At 38.1% G+C, this 23380-nt stretch overlaps 1 protein-coding gene across 1 annotated transcript; it reads left to right on the forward strand.

Annotated features, from left to right (window-relative positions):
- The first annotated feature begins 1658 nt into the window (after window positions 1–1658).
- LOC127441365 (pleckstrin homology domain-containing family J member 1) lies at window positions 1659–11030 on the forward strand. Its single transcript, XM_051698697.1, has 6 exons — window positions 1659–2041; window positions 6425–6492; window positions 6597–6663; window positions 7479–7569; window positions 7646–7709; window positions 9694–11030. The coding sequence occupies exons 1-6, from the start codon at window positions 1948–1950 to the stop codon at window positions 9778–9780; spliced, it is 471 nt and encodes a 156-aa protein (XP_051554657.1). The 5' UTR covers window positions 1659–1947; the 3' UTR covers window positions 9781–11030.
- Window positions 11031–23380: the final 12350 nt, after the last annotated feature.

Genomic DNA, 23380 nt, shown 5'->3' on the forward strand with positions numbered 1-23380 from the left:
TTTATATAAATATTTGTATGGAGATGATAATTATACATATTTGTATTTTGTTACATAATAGTACAAAAATGGCAAAAATAGCAAATTAATTAATTAATTAATTAAAAACACTGCGTTGTGAATAGTGACATTGCATGTTGCATAAAGGCATAATACAGTAATTTTTTTAAATTAAAATGATTAATAATAATAATAATAATAATAATAATAATAACAATAAGACATGTTTGTATGTTATTATTAAAGTACAGTGACAGTACAAATACAGTGACATGGCATTTTGCATAGTCATAATAAAGTAATTAGTAAAATAATAATAACACATGTTTTATATGTTGTTGCATAATAGTACAAAAAATTGCAAAAAATAAATAAATAAAATAATATAATAAATAAATAAATAAATAAATAAATAAAATACTGTGTTGATACCAGGGTACAGTGATATGGTATGTTGCATAAAGTCATAATACAGTAATTTGTAAAATAATAATAATAATACATGTTTTATATGTTGTTGCATAATAGTACAAAAAATTGCAAAAATGCCAAAAAATAAATAAATAAATAAAATACTATGTTGGTTCCAGGGTATTTTGCATAAAGGCATAATACAGTAATTTGTAAAATAAATAAATAATGTTACGTTTGTGTGTTGTTGCATAATAGTACAAAAAATTGCAAAAATGCCAAAAAATAAATAAATAAAATAATAATAATAAATAAATAAATAAAATACTATGTTGGTTCCAGGGTATAGTGACATGGTATTTTGCATAAAGGCATAATACAGTAATTTGTAAAATAAATAAATAATGTTACGTTTGTGTGTTGTTGCATAATAGTACAAAAAATTGCAAAAATGCCACAAAAAATAATAATAATAATAATAATAAATAAATAAATAAAATACTATGTTGGTTCCAGGGTATAGTGACATGGTATTTTGCATAAAGGCATAATACAGTTATTTTTAAAAATTAACATTAATAATAATAATAAGACATGTTTGTATGTTATTATTAAAGTACAGTGACAATACAAATACAGTGACATGGTATTTTGCATAGTCATAATAAAGTAATTAGTAAAATAATAATAATAATACATGTTTTATATGTTGTTGCATAATAGTACAAAAAATTGCAAAAAATAAATAAATAAAATAATATAATAAATAAATAAATGAATTAATAAAATACTGTGTTGATACCAGGGTACAGTGACATGGTATGTTGCATAAAGTCATAATACAGTAATTTGTAAAATAATAATAATAATAATACATGTTTTATATGTTGTTGCATAATAGTACAAAAAATTGCAAAAATACAAATAAAATAAATACTGTGCTGGTACCATGGTATAGTGACAGGGTATTTTGCATAGAGTAAAGATAGTCATGATATAGCATAGTCCTCATGAATGATTACTTCCATATTCATTTACATTTATATGACATTTTATCATTACTAGTTTCTAAATACCATTGTGTTTATATGGTATTCTAATGTACTTCAAAAAATACCATGGTACATTTCCCAAATGTAAAATTGGAAAGAATACAATGCTACTTTTTTGTAGTGTTTTCTTAATATAGAAAAACACGTTTTATTTTATTTTGATGTTATATTGTCCAAAGACTGTGGAGAATCAGCGCCCTCTACAGACTGAGTGAAGTTTGGTTCCTGCTGCTACAGTGTGTGTTTGGGTGTGTGAGTGGACGATTGTGCATGTGCGGGTTAAACAGCATTACACACTTTAATTCAGTTCATTTGGCATTACAGAAGCGGGCAGATCAGAATCAGACTGAACACGACAGCAGCAGGATGATCGTTAGGACGTGTAGTGTCTGATTTCTGACGCTGGACTGGAAGCTGCGGAAACTGCGCTTTAACGTGATAAAATGCGCTTTAATGATTCGGAGCTGGTGCTTAAGAGCTGAAAATGCGCTTTAACGAGAAGGAGCTGGTGTTCCTGAGCCGCCAGCCGTCAGAGAGAGCGGCCGAGCTGGGCATGAGAGGCCCGAAGAAAGGAGACGGTAAGACTTTAAAGACCCCATGAAACCAGTCTGGGTGTTTTGTCTGGTTAAGTCCATGTCTTTAAGCGCTGATGTTATCTATATATTAGTGTACTCTTAAATGTTGTCAAAAAAAAAAACCTTTCAGCATATTTATGCATTAAAAATGTACAGTCGTTCTCATCCGGTAAAACTCACCAAAAATATTAATGACATCATCTTGAACTGGTAGGCGTATCCAAATATTTGTCCAATCAAATGCTCTCTTGACCATCAGCAGGGAGGAAGCAATGGCGGAGATTTGAAAAACACCAATGAAACATTATCAAAAAAAATAATAATAATAATAATAAAAATAAAATAAAATTGCTTTTGATACATGCCTAGCCTCAGGTCTGAAGTCAGCACAAATATTGCCAAATTTGACTTTCCCTGTTATTAAATATATTTTACCCAAGAAAAAACAAAAGTGAGCAGTGAGCATTAACTACTACTAATAACTACTGTGAATTTATTTTTTGTTTTACTTTTAAATTTTTTTTTAATTTTATTTTATTATTATTATTATTATTTTTTTTTTACAGGGCTGCACGATTATGTCAGAAATCATAATTGTCGAATATTTCTAGGGCTGCCCCCCACCAAAGATTTACCTAGTCGACTAGTAGGCGTTAGTTTAAGCCATTAGTCGACTAGTTGTCGCACGTTTATGATATTAGTTTAATTACTTAAATATATATGTTTTGGGGGGCATCAGAAAATGGTTTGAGTTTCAGGGCTGAGAAAGAATGTTATAAGTAACATTGCTAACACTGTTCTACATTACAGAGAAATACTAAACTGTAATAATGAATCTTTAAAATATAAAAGCGAGCCGCAGCGTCACCGGCAAAAGCGGTAATGATCCTGAATGTGTCAGAAAAACCAGCAAGGAGACTGTCTGAACATTTAGTTAATTTATAGAGAGAAATGCACATTAGGGTTGTGCCGACAGACGATGATCTCGGTGATCGACGATGGGCAGAGTGATCGCCAATAGCTGATGCCTTTGACCATGTCAAGATGATACTTGGCTCGTTTTCTCATTAATGTATTTTAAATTATTATTATTATTATTATTAGGCTATTGTAATGATCAATTTAATATTACAAATAATTTGCCCGTAGACACACAGACACACGCTTGAAGAAACACACTTTACGAGTTTGAATCCAGGGCGTGCTGAGTGACTCTAGCCAGGTCTCCTAAGCAACCAAATTGGCCCGGTTGCTAGGGAGGGTAGAGTCACATGGGGTAACCTCCATAATGTGGTTCTCGCTCTCGGTGGGGCGTGTGGTGAGTTGTGCGTGGATGCCGTGGAGAAAAGCGTGAAGCCTCCACACGCGCTATGTCTCCGTGGTAACGCGCTCAACAAAACACGTGATAAGATGCGCGGATTGACGGTCTCAGACGCGGAGGCAACTGAGATTCATCCTCCGAGTCACTACGCCACCACGAGGACTTAGAGCGCATTGGGAATTGGCCATTCCAAATTGGAATTTTTTGATCACTTCGTTATTTTAATTGCTTTTTCATTTCGTTTGGAGTGCAGTTTGAATTTAGAAATGTATTTGATTTAAGTTTTTGTTTTTTAAATAAATAAATTTAATTTTCAATGCAAAATCACTAAAGCAAGAATATTCACCGTTCCCTTAGCCCTGGGTTTGTTGATGTAATTGGATATTGTGATATATATATATATATATAAATAAAATAAAGTTCAAAGTTTGAAATCAAGGTGTCTTGCTTTACTGTGTAGGCTTAACCCTAACCCTGCTTAACGAATATTAGCCCATAGTACCACCTAGCGTCCAACCAGTGCTAATACCGGTGTTCGTCGGTTTCCTGTGTTTTTTTTTTTCCTCGACCAACCGACCAATCAGAACTTGGTCGACCTAGACTCTTCTCATCGACTAACGTTTGATCGACTGTTAGGAGGCAGCCCTAATTATTTCCCTTGATATTATAATTGTGATTAATTTCGATGAATAGAATTGACATCAAAATACTTATTTTGGGTGGATCATGTGCATGCCATATTCTTTATGTCGGCTACACATCCAAAACAAGCTGAGAACTGTATTCCTAAATGACTTTATTGCTGTTTTATGCATTATTAAATCAAGACTAATTACCTAACCAGTTTACTTTTTGCATTGGCCCTCTCAGAAGCATAAAAAACAAAGCTGTTATTAACATTTTGAATAAATCATACACAGAAGTGAGCAGTTGACATATCTTTAATTGGATAAAATGATCAACCACTGCAAAAACATATGTTAAATAGAAAATCTAATTGAAAATTTTTATGCTACATGAGTAGACCTATGGACTGCTATAATTGACACTTTTCACCATTAGTTAATTGTGGCAGCTGTAATTGTAATCTCGATTATTTATTCGATTAATTGTGCAGACCTGATTTTACTTATGTTGTCATGCATTTAGAGCGTAGTTAGGGCTGTCATGATTATGAAATATGGCTGACGATTAATTGTCAAACAAATAGTTGCGATTATGACGATTTCTGTCTGTTTTAGGGCTATGACAATTAATTGTCAATTTTAGGGTTTTCACAGTTAATTGTCGTATAAATTGTCATATTTCTTAAGGTGTTTGTGTGCTTCATACACCTTAAGAAGTCTTTTTAAAATACTTAACTTCAAATATATAAATCAAATAATAAAATAGTTAAATATAATTTCCTTTTAAGGCTTAAAAACATATGCATTTTTTTATAAATACCTAAACTGTCTCTCTTTTTGGTCAACTTTAGTTTTGGTCAATTTTACTTTTACATTGTTGCTTTTGGAACTCATATATATATATATATATATATATATTTGTACAATTATTTTTATATTATATTATATTTTGCAGTAGTAAAATATTTCTGCCCTAATTTCTTCACTTTCACACGTAATTATTATGTTCTTTGATTAAACCCACGAGCCTTTTATTTCTCGTGAATCAAAACCTTTGAGATTTCGTTTCATTATTTTAACACTCCACTAAAATAGGGTAAGAGTGTGTCTCCTCTTCTATGTCACTGAGTGTCATTAACACTGCATGTATGAACCCGATATGACCAGGAACATTTTCCATCATACGATCGTTAAATTAAAGTGAAACCTGAGCGCTTTGCGTTCACTATCAAAGCTTGCGTTTGTTTGTTTATATATTCGTGTCAGTTTGGCACGAGCCTCTACTGACGGCACTTTGAAAACCATTTAACGTGCTCTTCCAGACAGGTGCTGGACTGCTCTGGTTTAGATCTGCGGTGCGGCTCAGTGACGCTCGGAGTTTAACTGAATGAGACACACAAACACGTCTTTCATTGCATTTATATATTTGCTTAAAATTCCCTTATTTGGGCATTAAAATGTGATTGGAATTTAAAGTGCACAATAACCGCAGTTCGATCAAATAACCGCGATCAGACGATTATTTAATAATCGCGACAGGCCGGGGGCCTGGGTCGCTCAGCGAGTATTGACGTTGACTACCACCCCTGGAGTTCGCTAGTTCGAATCCAGGGCGTGCTGAGTGACTCCAGCCAGGTCTCCTAAGCAACCAAATTGGCCCGGTTGCTAAGGAGGGTCGAGTCATCGTGGTCGCGATTAGTGGTTCTCGCTCTCAATGGGGTGTGTGGTAAGTTGTGCGTGGATCTCGGAGAGTAGCATGAGTCTCCACATGCTGTGAGTCTCCGCAGTGTCATGCACAACGAGTCACGTGATAAGATGCGCGGATTGACGGTCTCAGAAGCGGACGCAACTGAGACTTGTCCTCCGCCACCCGGATTGAGGTGAGTAACCGCGCCACCACGAGGACCTACTAAGTAGTGGAAATTGGGCATTCCAAATTGGGAGAATAGGGGATAAAAAAAATATAATAATAATAATCGCGACAGGCCTAAGCGTAGTTAATTAAAAACGTAACTTAGTTACAGGTTAATTTACAAATATATATAGCCTAGTAGTTTCCATATCAACTTGCTGTGTAAATATGTTTACATTTTAGTCTAATGAAACGAATAAAGTCTGTGCCTAATAATCTTATGAGGTGTTGTTTATAATCAACGAAGCTGTCATGACGCAACACAACTAAATTAAAAATGCTAATTTTATTCGTCGCCTCAAATCGCCTGCATGTTTCAATGCTAATGTTGAAAATCGTTAAAAATCACCAAATCCATTTCAGTGCGACACAACAAAGCTAAAATGCTCCAGTCGAGTAATAATCAACGGCTTCGTTCTTTATAACGCATTTCAGTTTTAGTTTAGTCAGTCGCTCTCAGTATAGACTATGTTGTTTATTTTTTTAACAAGATTTTATCTCTCACTTTTTTCAATTTCTCTTAACAGTTGTGAAGAAGCGTCTAGTGAAGCTTATTGTTAATTTCCTGTTTTATTTTCGCACTGATGAGGATGAGGTGAGCACAGCTTTTTTTCGTCTCACTGTCTGATCTGAATCTTAATGGTGTCACAACCATGATGAGTTTAATTTCTTTTCTTTTTAATTTGCTTGTGTTTTCAGCCCATTGGAGCTCTACTGTTGGAACAGTGTCGAGTGGAGAGAGAAGATGACCATGCGTTCTCTATTGGTGAGAGCAACACCATTCATTTTACAACCTTACTGCCAGAATAGAAATGAACATTTATTGGCTCATTACCATCTTATAAATTTCCGATTGAACACACGATTGAAATTAAAGTCTTGGCGGGTGCACAATTTCCTTGTAGGCCTCAAACTTTTTTAACAGCTACATCACAGCCTTGAACTATGATTAGTTATTTGTTATCGCTTATTATAGGCAGTTTGTCTTGGGCAGTGGCGGATTTAGGCATGGGCGACATGGGCAGTTGCATGAGGGGCGGCGGCACGAGGCACCCACACAGACCACCCCCCCCCCCAAAGGTCAACAACTTTGGGGGCGTGTTGAAGCGGGTTTCACCCAGGGCGCCATACAAGCTAGAACCGCTACTGGTATTCGGGGAGGGACAGTCACATTCTTCAGTGCATTTTATTGGGCAAAAATCTGGAAACTCCCCTGAGTGCAGGATGATGTCATCAATATTTTTGGTCTGTTTTCCTGGAAGAGAAAGTCTTTCAATTTTAAGTGCATCTATCTGCTAAAAAATTTTTTTAACCCAAGCATACAGATGGCCTCAAAGTTAATAGGAATAGTAAAGTCACAAAAGTCCAATTTTGACTTCATGGGGTTCTTACTTGAAGAACATTTGTCTGTTTGAACACTTTTGCATGTTTATCACTTCCTTATCTGACTTGATGAAAAATCTCAAACCCTCAGTGTCCACGTAAGCATTTAGCATTAAAAACACTTTCTTTGAATTGATCTATAAAAGAGAGAGTTGCCAGTTAATGTACAACTCTCTGCATGTCTTCACTGTTTTCCAGTGTTTCTTGACGAAGCGGCACGGAAGTATTTGTTTGAGTGTGACTCTGAGCAGCAGTGTGTTGAGTGGATTGATGCCATCATTAAAGCTAGGTGTGTTACACACTTACTTCACCTGTGATTCTGTGCATTTCTTAGTAATGAACTGAAATCTGATTCTGTATTACAGTTATGAATTCATGCGCAAGAATATCATCTTCTATCGCACTGAAATCCATCGATTGACTGGCAAGGTGAGAGGGGCATAGTAACAATCTTGACTCGATTTGCATTTCCTGAACGAAAACAGCAGCGCTTGCAAGGCAGCAAAAGAATAGTGTTGAAGTTTTAGGTTGTGACATTGAGCACATGGCCTTGTTTTCTGTTGATATGCACAAGACTAAGACCACGTCTGCACTTGTATGTTTCTATTTGAAAATGGAAACCGTTTGCTATGTTAACGCCTCTCATCCAGATTGGAATGGCGTTTGCCTCCAAAATGAAAATGCTCTTTATTACAGCATACTTTGAAAAATTATGGCGTTAGGAACAAATGCGTAGCCAGGAAATTACTTTTGGGTGGGCCTCAATAAAAATGGACGTGCAAAACAAATGATAAAATTACATGCTCTGGATTACTTTCAGCAGTGGAATAAGAATGTGAACCTTTTAATAATGCCTTAATATAAAACCAAATGCATTACTTTTAACTCTAAAAAAGTGACCAGGCAACAATAAGGGGAGCACTGAGGCCACCTATAGGCTATACTTGTCATTGCAATGAAATTGTCATATTTTTGTCATGTTTTTCCAGCAGATGGCAGCAGATGCCCTTAATGCATGACACATAGCAGCATTTTGTAGATATTTAAATTAGCTTTTTATTCAAGTGAAGCTAACAAAAAAATGGCTAAATAAGTAGTATATTGGGGCCTGGGTAGCTTAGTGGAAAAATACGCTGGCTACCACCCCTGGAGTTCGCTAGCTCGCTAGTTCGTATCCAGGGCATGCTGAGTGACTCCAGCCAGGTCTCCTAAGCAACCAAATTGGCCCGGTTGCTAGGGAGGGTAGAGTCACATGGGGTAAACTCCTCGAGGTCGCTATAATGTGGTTCGCTCTCGGTGGGGCGTGTGGTGAGTTGGGCGTGGATGCCGCGGTGGATGGCATGAAGCCTCCACACGCGCTGTCTCCGTGGCAACGTGCTCAACAAACCACGTGATAAGATGCGCGGGTTGATGGTCTCAGACGTGGAGGCAACTGGGATTCATCCTCCGCCACCCGCTAAAGGCGAATCGCTACGTGACCACAAGGACTTAAAAGCACATTGGGAATTGGGCATTCCAAATTGGGAGAAAAAAGGGGAAAAACAAAAATAAAATAAAAATAAGTAGTATATTTATGGAAGAAGTTAGTTAAGAGGTGTTACACACAAAATGTGTCAATAAATGTATATTATATGTATTAGAAAAAATGTGTTACACAAAGACTGTTCCGGTCAATATTGACCGCAAAGGGTCCAAGTGTTAGCTCAGTATGAACAGAACTTGAGGGTTAAAAGAGACGCAGAAAAGACCAATCGCAAATCAGTCTACAGTTAATGCAAGAAAGACAAATCACAAACCAGTATGTTTATTATTTTTTACAGTGATGTTATCATTGTTGGTTACATTTTGAATGCATCATTTTAAGTCAATGGGATTTTTTCAAGATGATTAGTTTATACAACAAAAACTAAACCAGACAGCATACCTATGGCTGAAATAATGTACAAAAACAAATTAGAATTAATTTTAATTGCATAAATTTAACAGATTAGTTTAATACAAAAAATTGCAACTCGTTTCCGTTTATCCATACAAAAGGGATTATAAAATGAGATATCCAGCCATGTAAACACTGTATGGGGCCGTTCACACCATCCTCCACGTTTTTCAATTGTTTTCTAATGTAAACATACTCTAGATGGATATTTTTGAACGTTACAGCGTGTCTCGCACAGGAGTGACGCGTTAAGATGCCGTGTCAACTTAAACGCTTAAAAACGTGTCTCGAGACACCTGTGTTCTGCGCTCCATCTAGCTTTGATTGAAGCAAGGATGTGTTTGGTGTGAACGACCCCTCATTGATGCAAAAAGTACCCCTCAGATATCCAAATAAGATTGATATTGGGCACAGTGATTTATAGAATATAACTGAATATGCTTTGATGTTATTTGTGATCTCCTGTCATGATTATAGGATCCTCTGGAGCAGTATGGGATTTCAGATGAAACGCGTTTTCAGGTCAACAGTGGTCTTCCTGCTCTGCCTCCACCCCCCACATAAACATAAACGCACTCGAATACGACCGAGGTCTACGTGTTTTCACATACAATCGTTTGCCGTTTGGGGTTTTGTGTGTTTGTTTGGGTCATTTTTTATAGTCTGAAATTAAGACTATAAAAGTACCCTATAAAGTTCTGTGTCTAAAGGGGGGCGTGGGACAATAGTTAGTATTATTGTAATGTATGTCTGCTGAGTTTGAGCCAATTGCATTATAATTTTTCTTTTTTTTTCAATGTGAAGTTCATTGTTAATGCGAGGAAACCTTGAACTGGGTCTGTTGCTCTTTGCAAGCAAGAATGTATTTCTGCACATTTAATGCCTTTTTATAAATAATTTGTTTTCTGCATAGAGTTTACATGCATAAAGCTTTAGGTTCAATGCAAGTGAAGCTCAATTGACAGCATTTGTGGCATAATGCTGATTACATAAATGTGTGTTCCAGTGAGACACTTACAATGGAAGTCAATGGGGTCAATCTGTAAACATTAAAATACTCACTGTTTCAAAAGTATAGACACAAGACATAAACAATATGTGTGTTAACATGATTTTACTGTCATAACATCACTTACTAATCGCATCTGTGGAAAGTTATAGACAATTATACAACTTTGTTGCCATGACGATGTAACTGTGTAACCCTAAAATGACCGTAAATACAACAATTTAAACCTTACACCCCAAATTATACACAAGTGTTAACAGAAGAATTAATGTAAGTGCTTTTATAAAATTATTAGCTTCACATTTCTGCCTTTAAACCCTCCAGAAATTGACCCCATTGACTTCCATTGTAAGTGCCTCACTGGAACACACATTTGTGCTTTTATTAAAGAAAAGGAGGGACGAGTCCAAATTAATTTGAGTTGTAATCAGCATTATGCCACAAATGCTATCGACTGAGATTAACTTGAATTTAATGCAGAATATTCCTTCAAGAGTTTTGACATGGTTTCAATAGAACATTTCAGCAGTTTTGATTTTGTACCTCTGAAGCTGTTGAGCTGTGGAGATAAAGAGGTGAATCTCACGAAATCATGTTCAGGACACATTTCATCCCAAAAATAAAAAAGCCAGTTTTTACAATTCATATATATAATATGTATAAAATATATATATATATATATATATTTTTTTTTTTTTTTTTTTTTCAACTTCGGGCACTTTCATGACTCAGGGGTTGATTTTTATTAAAACTGATTTTTCTTTTGTCATTTGAAGGTCTAATTAAAAGTGAATTGGAAACTCTTCATCAGGCCTTCATCATTTGTGTGTGATACCTTTCAAATGTCTTTTATGTCTAGATTTGACTGTTTTATCCTTCAGACCCAGACTTTCAATATTAAACTAGGAAAATACATTATAAAAATACTAATTATTACATGTTTAAAAACTATGATCATCTAAACAAAGAGTGAAATAAACAGAAACCATTTCAGTATTTATAGTGTAAAATGATTCTATCAATTTGTCCCACAATCATTTCCAGCACACCAAACTATTTTGCCCCTAATACAGTTTTGTCAAAAGTTAGTGTACTTGATAACCAAGTGGACAAAAGTGTCAGTGAAGAGCATGAGATATGAGACAAAACAAAGAAAAATCAAGGGAAATATCACTTATGAGCAGAACATTTTTATTGGCCGTCATTTCCAATCAAGCTGTAAATTTGACAAATTATGCACAAAATGTTATTGATTGATTTATTTATTCTCCCCTTTTCTCCCCAATTTGTCATGCACAATTCCCAATGCGTTTCAAGTGCTCGTGGTGGCGTAGTGACTCGCCTCAATCCGGGTGGCTGCGGACGAATCTCAGTTGCCTCCGCGTCTGAGACCGTCAAACCGCGCATCTTATCACGTGGCTTGTTGAGCGCGTTACCGTGGAGACATAGCGCGTGTGGAGGCTATTCTACGTGGCATCCACGCACAACTCACCACGCACCCCACTGAGAGCGAGAACCACATTATAGCGACCACGAGGAGGTTATCCCATGTGACTCTACCCTCCCTAGCAACCAGGCCAATTTGGTTGCTTAGGAGACCTGGCTGGAGTCACTCAGCACACCCTGGATTCGAACTCGTGACTCCAGGTGTGATAGTCAGCGTCAATACTCGCTGAGCTACCCAGGCCCCCGTGCACAAAATATTATTAAAATATATTACTTATTAAGTAAATTAATCCTATTAAAATATGAATACAAATATTTGATTGGATTTAGCATACATCAAGTGTTAGCTTTGAAATTTGCCTTGGCATGGATTTGGCCATTTTATTATTTAAAAAAATGGTCCTTTTAATGGTCCTAAAATAGGCTTACATTTTTTAAGTACCTAAAAAAATATTTTGCTAATTTCGCAAATATTCGTCAAGTCATTCAGAGTTAGACATTTGTGACGTTTGTGAAAAAGCATCAGCTTTACTGTAACAATCAATATAGAACAATATAAACTCTGTGGCTTTCTGAGAGGTGTTCTTTAACTAGATTGTTAATCCTTACGGTCTAATGCACATGAAGTATATTGGGAAACAACTGTTTTACTGTCACTACAGATGCAGTGCCTGTAACTTTACACTTCTATAGGTGACGAAACTACAGTGCAGATCTTAAGAGTAAAAACATTTTGCATATGCAACTATGAAAGATTAAAAATGTTTTGAGCTTGTTCAAATGTCTTTCATGCAGTCCTACAGTGTAGACTTATAACACATCATTTATGATTGTTGCAGTTCTTTTGCACTTTGTTGCACTTTGAACATTCAACTAAACATCTCATTTTCTGTTCCACTGAAGAAAGTCGTATGGTTTTGGAGCGACATGTGGGTGAGTTAATGATTACAGAATTTTCATAAGATGTCCAGAGGACAGTGTGAGACTCGTAGCTATCATGCACACAGACACCAGTCACATTTTCATTAACGCTGTAATCTGCCGACTGTAACTAACACCCTGTTAAATTATTGACACATGGACTCACGTGACTTTTATTAATGTGAACACTAATGGTGAGTCGCTCAGCTGTTTCTGCAGAAGGCAGTCAGAGCTCTTCAACACTCGTGTGGTTTCATTTCAACAGTCTGTATAAAATAAATAAAAACTGGGTGTCATTTCCTTCTTTTGTCTTTTTCCAGATCTGCTCGCTGTTCTCGAGAAAGCTGATAAACACAAACACTACTGATGTGTGAAGAGAAAAAAGCAAAAGGGTCACACTTTATACTGTCAAGTATAATGTAAAAAAATATAATAAAAAAATAATACTTTGAATAAAGAAATGGGAACATATTTTTTAGGATTTTTTTTTCTTTTTCTTTTTTTGCATTTTAATATTATTTTCATTTAAGTACATTAAACACTCCCCACAAAGTCTCATTACTATAATAAAAATTGTATTAATATTTTTATGCTTTTACATTTTTATATTTCAAAGTGTTTAAACATGGTATTAGTATTTGATGTACTGAACTGATTTAAAAAGTGATATCATCTAGAAAATATCATTTTTAAAGATATTTATCACACTGAACAAAAGTGCACATTTCTCATCTTAAAGGTGCATTCAGTCATTTGTTCCTCATATAAAAAGTTTAACTCATAAAGACGTACATTTTAATTTTGCAATATAGGAAATAATGAGCACTCACATTAAAATGAAGACTTCAGTCATAACAGTAACCTTATAAAAGCTGTTTTATTCTACATGGAGAGGATCCCCCTCCGAATACTACTCACTTAATCTCAGTAACCGTCCTGTTATTGGACACTTTCACTCATTGATTAAAGTAATCATGGCTGACTGTGAATACTACATTTCTACGACGGCATCTGAAACTGAAAATTGTTGATTTTAAATGATGCTGCATCCAAGCCGCTAGATGTCCAAGATGACACAAAGACTAAAAGTTACTGAGTGCACCTTTAAATCCAAATGCCCAAGCTCTAGCAAAGGTTATGAAATTAATATTATATGGGTATCTATGTGGGAAATCAAGACTGCTTTGCCCCTTGGTGCTTCTACACTTTGAACAGATAGATCAAAATGTCTTGCATTAACTATTATAGTGCTCATACTGATGTAACAAGGTGTTGAGATGATATTGTCACATTGTCTCACATCCTCTCAATGAGTCTTGTAAGAGGCAGTTTCACAGGTTGATGAGAGCTTATTTCACTGGGAAAGGAAGGCGTGTCCCCACTTACTGTTCAATTTGGTGCATGTAGTGCAGGGGGTCAGAAATTAATTAGCTGATTAGCAGGTCCCTGTTAGCCTCTGCTGGGCTACCCTAGCGACCACCCAGAACACAGTAGCAACAACCCAAAACACCCTAGCAACTGCCTAGCAGTGCCCTAGCAACACCCTAGCGACCACCCAGAACACCAAAGCAACCACATAGCAACGCCCTACTGATCACCCAGAGTATCCAATCAACCACCTAGCTATGCCCTAAGACACCCTAATGACCACCCAGAACATGCTATAAACCACCTAGCAACGCCATAGCAACTACCCAGAACACCCCAGCAATGCCCTTGCGACCACCCAGAACACCCTAAAAACCACCTAGCAACCACCCAGAAGACCCTAGCAATGCCTGAGCGACCACCCAGAACACCATAGCGGCAACCTAAAACACCATAGCAACCACCCAGCATTGCCCTAGCGACCACCCAGAACACCCCATAAACCACCTAGCAACACCCTGGCAACCACCCAGAACACCGTAGCAACCACCCAGAATACCATAGCAACCACCTAGCAATGCCCTAGCAACCACTCAGAGTGCCCTATCAACCGCCTAGCAACGCCCTAGGACACCCTAGTGGCAACCCAAAACACCCTAGCAACCATCTAGCGATCACTCAGAACACCCCATAAACCGCACAGCAACATCCTAGCGACCACCCAGAACACCGTAGCAACCGCCTAGCAATGCCCTAGCGACCACCCAGAGTACCCTTTCAACCGCCTAGCAATGCCCTAGGACACCCCAGCGACCACCCAAAACACCTACACAGCTCCTCATAAACTGCAGTGGTGGCTCAGCGGTTAAGGCTCTGGGTTACTGATCAGGAGGTCAGGGATTCAAGCCCCAACACTGCCAAGATGCCACTGTTGGGCCCTTGAGCAAGGCCCTTGACCTTATCTGCTCCAGGGGCACTGTATCATGGCTGACCCTGCACTCTGACCCCAGCTTAGCTGGGATATGTGAAAAAAAGAATTTCACTGTATATGTGTGATAAATAAAATTATTATAATTATTACAGTGTTTTCTGTTTCATCAGGCACATGCTTGTGGTAGTTGTAGTCCTTATTTAGCACCTTGTTATCAATATACATTTTTTTTTAAACACGGCAGGTTCCAAATTCATGTTTGAGGTATGACTGTGTGTAATTTATGTTCTAGAGCAAAATGTCCAAGTATTTCCAAGTAATATTTACCACAGACCTTATTTTACTCATATGGAAAAAACCCATTATAAAACCCCATAGGAAACTCCCGAGGGAACCCTTGGAGAATTAGCCTTCCAGGTTCACCTACAAATGGATGTGGCGTCCTTTAAGGGCAAACTTAAACGGCTGAAAGGCTGACATTTCAGCACAGAAACTGTGGTGATCGTATCAGGGAACTGAAAAGGGGATCAACGCACTCTCAGTTATCTGTATCAGAAATACAGTTCCCCATCTGACTAAAACAGCATCACAACTCTGCAAACAATCGGATATGCCCTTCCATGAGCTTTCTCAGTCTAAAATTAGGCCTACAAGTTAACAAGACAATATCTAGTGCAATTGTATTTAAGGCCCTCTGCTGGTCAAACAGTCAAACAACATCCGTGCAACATAAACTCAGCAAAAAAAGAAACGTGCTCTCACTTACAACTGCTTTTATTTTCAGCAAACTTAACATGTGTAAATATTTGTATGAACATAAGAAGATTCAACAACTAATTCTACCTTTTAAATGGTTGTTTTAACATTCAGTGCTGCTGTTGATTATTGCATTTGCATATCAAAATTATTATTAAATAAATTCCCAGAAACGATCCGCTTCAGAAGTTCATATGAGACATAACTCGACTCTTCCTCTAGAGGGCGCTTGGCGGCCCACAAAACCGAGTCCTCCATAGAGGCGCATTCAAATCTCAGGACGTTTTTTGTATTGTTGCAAATATTTGTACACTACAAAGTGTTATCTTTTAAATATATTTAATTTAAAATATTATTATGTGAGATAAAAATGGAAGTCTATCTCAGAAATTTGTATAAAATTATGTTTAAAAAATGCCTTCTCCAGTAATCTCAAACGACTGTGAGTGGTTCATCTGAACAAAGGTTGAGAAAAGTAACAGGTACCATGTGACAGCGCCGTCTAGCGGTTTAGCAACAGACTTTTTCCACAGACTGTGATGACGCGTTTCCGCCTTATTTAGCAGCGTAAATCTCGCAATTTTTTTTTATATTATACATTTTTTTAAATAATGAGTGTACATTTAGAACATTATGCTTTGTGTTATATTACCCTGGAATTAGTCTTAAAAAACGAATTACCACAGTTGCAAGGGGGTTTCTATTACAGCTGCTGAGAGAGTAACAGTAAATTTGGCATCTTCACCCATTTTACTGTCTTAATCCACCTGTCTCTATTTTTGTCCTCTTCTTGTAAGTCATTCAAACGTAAGAGTGGATTTTTTTCTTTTGATCTTAGAGCAAATGGGTAAGTGAAAATAACATTTGCTGTGACCTCCCATTCACCGCTGTCGAAGTTTACCCTGCAAACGTTTACTTCTGCGTTCCAAAACCCGGAATGTGAGAAAGGTCTATAATTTACACCTGAAAAAGTCCTGAAAATACACAGTGAAGACTTAAAGGGTTAGTTCACCCAAAAATGAAAATCCTCTCATGATTTACTCACCTTTAAGCTATCCCAGATGTGTATGACTTTCTATCTTCAGCAGAACCAAAATGAAGATTTTTATAAGCACATTTCAGCTCTGTTTGTCTATACAATGCAAGCAAATAGGTGCCATTTGGCTGCTGGTTATTTAACGGTCCAGAAGGCATATTTAGGCAGCATAAAAGTAATCCACACGACTCCAGTCGTTCAATTAATGTCTTCTGTAGCAAATCAATAATTAAAACTTTATTAACTTTATTTATTAAAACCGCTTCCTGCCAGCTGTCGACGCATCAGTGAAGCGCAATGGCGCGTTCACGTGAGAAGTTGGATGCACATGCTTTGTATACAACAGAGGAACGATCGTCACGCAAGAGTTAGTTCATTTCAAACAATATCCCAGCGCTGGCCGGAAGCAATGATTTAAAGTTAAAAACTTTTTAATTATCGATTTGTTTCTTACACCAACCTATCGATTTGCTTCAGAAGACATTAATTGATCGATGGAGTCATGTGGATTACTTTTATGCTGCCAAAATATGCCTTCTGGACTGTCAAACAGCCAGCAGCCTAATGGCACCTGTTTACTTACATTATATAGACCTACAGAACTTCAATATGTTTCTAAAAAACTTAATTTGTGTTCTACTGAAGAAAGAAAGTCATCAATATCTGGGATGGCATCAAGGGAAGTGAACAATTTCGGTGAACTATTCATTTAAAATAGTACAATTAATATCTGATCACTCCTATTTCTTGCTACTTGCCATACTAATTCTTATTGTATGCCTACTTATTTTAATAATGCATGAATGTGGCTTTTGTAATTACATTTACCATAAATAGGCCTATATTTAAGTGAGAAGAACTGGACTGCTCAGTTCTCTCAATGTTTTCTCACTTTTTTTTAATGTATAACCAAATGCAATTTCTCACAATTCAGAAATGATCATTTTCTTCATTTTGTTTAACCAGAAAAACTACAAGTTTCTCAGTGCATTTATATATATATATATATATATATATATATATATATATATATATATATATATATATATATATATATAAAGGTCCATGGCTGGGAATGCATAGATGGATCTCGATCAAAATCAAATCAAATCCCTTTATTGTCAACACAAGCGCAACAGTGGGTGATTGTCTTGGGTGCAGTTCCAAGCAACATAGCAGTATGACAATAACAATAAACATCTGATTTACACATAACACAGTTTACACATCTGTTACACAACACAATATACACCTAATAATATACAATATACAGTATACACAAAATAAGATACCCCGCCCCCATGTAATCAGTGGAAATAAATATATAGTGTTGTGTTGACATTCAGCTGTCAGTTGATAGTCAGTTGGCAGTGTGTTATTAGAGAAGTATAAAATGTGAGTCCAGCCTGAGGCTAATAAAGTGCGGTGCTGATATATGTATCATGATTGATCAAGAGTTCAAAAGTCTGATTGCTTGGGGGATAAAGCTGTCATGAAGTCGGCTGGTGCGGGTCCTGATGCTGCAATACCGTCTGCCTGATGGTAGCAGTGAGAACAGCCCATGGCTGGAGTCTCTGATGATCCTCCGAGCTTTTTTCACACACCGCCTGGTATATATGTCCTGGAAGGAGGGAAGCTCACCTCCGATGATGTGTCTGCCGTTTTGCACCACCCTTTGCTGGGCTTTGTGGTTGTGGGCGGTGCTGTTGCCGTACCAGGCAGTGATGCAGCCAGTCAGGATGCTCTCTACAGTGCAGGTGTAGAACCGTGTGAGGATGTGGTGGTTCATTCCAAACTTCCTCAGTCGTCTCAGGAAGAAGAGGCGCTGGTGAGCCTTCTTCACAGCGACTTCAGTGTGGATGGACCATGTGAGTTCCTCAGTGATGTGGACATCCAGGAACTTGAAGCTGCTGACTCTCTCCACTGGTGCTCCATTGATGGTGATTGGACTGTGTTCTCTGTCTTTTCTTCTGAAGTCCACCACAAGCTCCTTTGTCTTACTGACTTTGAGGGAGAGGTTGTGCTCCTGACACCAGTGTGTCAGAGTGTGCACCTCCTCTCTGTAGGCTGTTTCATCATTGTCAGTGATCAGACCTACCACTGTCGTGTCATCAGCAAACTTAATGATGGCATTGGAGCTGTGTGTTGCCACACAGTCATGTGTGTACAGGGAATACAGGAGTGGGCTGAGAACACAGCCCTGTGGGGCTCCAGTGTTGAGGGTCAGTGATGAGGAGATGTTGCTGCCTATTTTAACCACCTGGCGTCTGCTTGACAGGAAGTCCAGGATCCAGCTGCACAGCGAGCTGTTTAAGCCCAGAGCCCGGAGTTTCTCATCAAGCTTGGAGGGCACTATGGTGTTGAATGCTGAGCTGTAGTCTACAAACAGCATTCTCACATAAGTGTTCTTTTTTCCAGGTGGGAGAGAGCAGTGTGTATTGTAGATGCAATGGCATCATCAGAGGAGCGGTTGTTGCGGTAAGCAAACTGCAGTGAGTCCAGTGAGGCGGGCAGCACAGAGCAGATGTAATCTCTGATTAGTCTCTCAAAGCATTTGCTGATGATGGGGGTCAGAGCAACATGACACTAGTCATTTAAGCAAGTGATTTTGGATTGCTTTGGTACAGGCACAATGGTGGACATTTTAAAGCATGTGGGGACTACAGACAAGGAGAGGGAAAGGTTGAAAATGTCCGTAAAAACACCAGCCAGTTGGTTCACGCACGCTCTGATGACGTGGCCCAGAATGCCGTCTGGACCCGCGGCTTTACGGATATTCACCCTTTGGAAAGATCGGGTTAAATCCGCTACAATCTCTCATCCAGAAATAAAACTAGACTGGACTACTGTAATGCTCTCATTGCAGGCCTCCCTGCATGCGCAATTAGACCCCTGCAAATGATCCAGAATGCAGCAGCATGTTTGGTCTTTAATGAACCAAAGTGAGCACATGTTACACCACTCCTTGTCTCTCTCCACTGGCTGCCGGTTGATGCACGAATATCAAATTCAAGGCTCTGATGCTGGCATACAGCACAGTCACTTGGTCTGCTCCAGCATACCTAAAATCATTTCTGCAGAGCTACGCGCCCAATAGAAGCCTGCGGTTGGCTAAGGAACGTCGCCTTGTTGTACCAACACAAAGAGGCACCAAAACACTTTCCCAGACTTTCGGCTTCATCATATCACGTTGGTGGAATGACCTTCCCAACTCCATCCGTGAAGCCGACTCACTCTCTGTCTTCAAAAAATGACTAAAAACACATCTTTTCCATGAGCACTTAACCAGTCACTAAAATAAAAAAAATTTCTTGTTGCACTTTAATCTGATTTGAATACTATTCTGATGCTAGTGAAACTTTGTATGGCACATTTCGTACACTGTCTCCTTAAGATGATTCACTTATGTTTTCCTCTTTTGTAAGTCGCTTTGGATAAAAGTGTCTGCCAAATGAATAAATGGATATGTAAATGTAGACCTGGGAGATGGGATGTCTGTGCCAAGCAAATGAGTAAGGAGGTTTAGATAAGGAACAACACCTGTAGTAGCTTGGCTTTTAGAAAGAATTACAGCCTCCTTCTATCAAACTGTAGGGTGTAAAGGGAGATGGGCATGTGGGTATTGAAAGGATAATTTCATGAGCAGGACTGATGCAGATAAATGACAAGATTACCAATACAGGCAAATGATATATGTGCGCTACTAAGTGCTAGCATTAAGATGAAACAGCAAGTTGGGGCCAAATGTGACCAGCTGGAAGAAAGACGTCAAAGATGAAACTAGGGCGGCATAAGATGATTTCATTGAATGAAGAGGCCATCCCTCAAAGAGTTAAGGGGAGCAGAAAACTGTATAAAAATGCATGATACTGAAGTGTATAATGTCAGATGCTCCATGGACCTCCTCGGCTTTGTTATGTTTTTAATAAAGTCTTATCTTATGGCATCAAAACCCAAGACTTTGAGAGTGAGTCTTTACATTAGAGGCAAAGGTTCCATGACAATAATCACTTCTTTGTCTTCAACTGTGTGTCAACGGCTCTTATGAGATTGTGTATTGCACCTTCTCATGGCCATTCATTTCAATATATTTGCTGGAGTGATATCCATTGATTAGGCTGATCTTTCCCTTTGTAAGAACAGCATCATGGCTGCGACTCTCAGCAGAATGCAGAAAGCTTCTCTTCATCTTGTGTTCCAGCTGCATGTGATTCTAAAGGAGGGAGGCCGAGACACACCCTGCAGATTGAATTTAAGATAGATCAGGTTACATTTTGCAATTCTCAATGTCATGCAAATGGTGTCAGGAAATCATGTAATGGCTCTATGTTTGATTCATTGTATACAGTATTGTCTGTTTGGATCTGCCATGTAACATTAAGAGTAAAGGTTTTGACGACACATTTCAGTCAAGAAACTTGGTTAAAATTAAAATAGCAGACTCATACAGTCAGCCAGGTTAGCTATAAAGATAATGATCAGGACACTGTACAAATGGGCAATTTTCAGCTGTCAACATTTCACAAGACACTACACATGTTTATAACCGAGAGAAAGTGATATGAACCTTAAGTCACGGTATTCCTCCGATGGCGTCCGTTTCTTTAAAGTTTGCAGCCTGCTTGATTCCATGCTCATGAGAGCTCTGTGATTCTGGTCCCGCCCTGATAGTAAAACGGAGCGTGATTGGCTGAAGATAGAACATGCTACGATTGGTCTGAGTAATGTGGCCATTATCTGATTGGCTTGAGTAGACGATGGGTGGAGTCCACGTATTTGTAGATTTGTGTGCATGTCTTGATGCTAGATTTGTTTCAAAATTGACAAATGCGTGTAGCGATCCGCAAATGCACAGAAAGCGATCCACAATTAATGCACGCGATTCACAAAAGAATGCTGGAGAGAGTTGTGTTTGTGAGTTAAATATATTTGTAAATAATTTTTTTATTTGCAAATCTCATATTGTTTATTTGTGAATTCACTTTATTTTTGTGAAACTCCTTACATTTATTTGTGAATCTCTTTCCATTTGTATGTTAATATGCAACAATTCCATCTCCATACACCTGACTGAACTGGGGGAGCCCATCCGTCCTCCTCTGACTTCACAAGTCATGTAAATATAAATAATATTTATTTACATAATACTGTATGTGTAGCCTTGGCATGTTTTGAAAAAAAAAAAAAAGGTCAGTTTCAGTCCATGTAGTCTGTCAATTAATATGATCTCATAAAATTGTGTGTAATATAATTCTGTACAAGTATTAAATGATAAAAAATAACCTGTATAGAATTATTATTGAAATAGAAATAGAACGGGGCATCATGCATCTACTGTCGACTGACATGACTGACATCCAGACTAGACAGCATCACACTATTCTCTGCCTTGGCCACCCCTCCAAGCCGTGTCGACTGATGACCGCACTGGCTGGAAGAGCTTATACAGCAGCGGGCCAAGCTGGTTCAGCACTCCACAACAAGCTAAACTCCTTAAACAAATGAATGAGCATGGCTCTAATCCAGAACTGATTCATCATCGTCAACTAGACCCTGCCCCTACTTTTCTCCTCAAAAATGGCCTCTCTCATATTTCTACTCCCATCTCTCGATTTGGTTACTGTACCTCCTGACTTAAAAACTGCATCAATAACACCAATTTTGAAGAAAACTGAACTGGACCCTTCTGACCTCGCCAGCTACAGGCCCATCTCCAACCTCCCATTTGTAGCCAAACTTTTAGAATGGGATGTTGCCACTCAATTACAATCCTACTTACTATCCAATAATCTGAACGACCCCTTTCAATTGGGTTTCCGTCCTTTCCACAGCACTGAAACAGCTCTCCTTAAAATTCGGAATGATCTCCTTTCCACTGCTGATTCTGGTGCTCTCAGTATACTCATTCTTCTAGTCCTCAGCTCTGCATTCGATACCATTTCCCACTCCATACTTCTCTCCAGGATTTCTTCGATTGGTATTTCTGGTACTGCTTTCTCCTGGTTTGAATCTTACCTTTGTGACAGACAGTAGGCCAGCATAAATCCTGCTGTGCCCCCCCCTCACACAAGGTGTCCCTCAGGGTTCGGTCCTTGGCCCACTTCTTTTCAACATCTATCTGCTGCATCTTGGTCAAATAATTCGCCATCATGGTCTGTTATCACACTAATATTGATGAGAAGTACCCGCCCTATTACACACCTGACACTTCCTGCACTAGCAGCATGCATCACTGACATTAAAGATAACATAACACTTGATTAATGATTATTGGATCACAAATTGTGATTTCTAAATACTCAGATTTTTCCATTGACATTGATGGAGTCTGTGTTAAACCTACTAAAATCGTCAGTAACCTAGGCGTCATGTTTGACCCTTCACTCAATTTTGAGCCCCATATCAGCTCCATTGTTAGAACAGCTTTCTACCACCTCCGTAATATAACGCATTGATTATTGTAATGCCCTTCTCATTGGCCCTCCTACTAAAACCATCTCCAGACTTCAACACATTCAAAACTCAGCCGCCAGTCATCACATGCACTTAGCGGTTCACCCACATAACACCCATCCTATATAATCTGCACTGGCTTCCTGTCTCAGCCCGTATTCACTACAAAATCATCTTACTGACCTTCAGATCTCTTCATGGCCTTGCTCCTAACTACCTTTCGGAGCTGCTTCATCCCTACACC

Source organism: Myxocyprinus asiaticus, chromosome 5 (assembly GCF_019703515.2).
Source record: "Myxocyprinus asiaticus isolate MX2 ecotype Aquarium Trade chromosome 5, UBuf_Myxa_2, whole genome shotgun sequence".
NCBI classification, from domain to species: Eukaryota; Metazoa; Chordata; class Actinopteri; order Cypriniformes; family Catostomidae; genus Myxocyprinus; species Myxocyprinus asiaticus.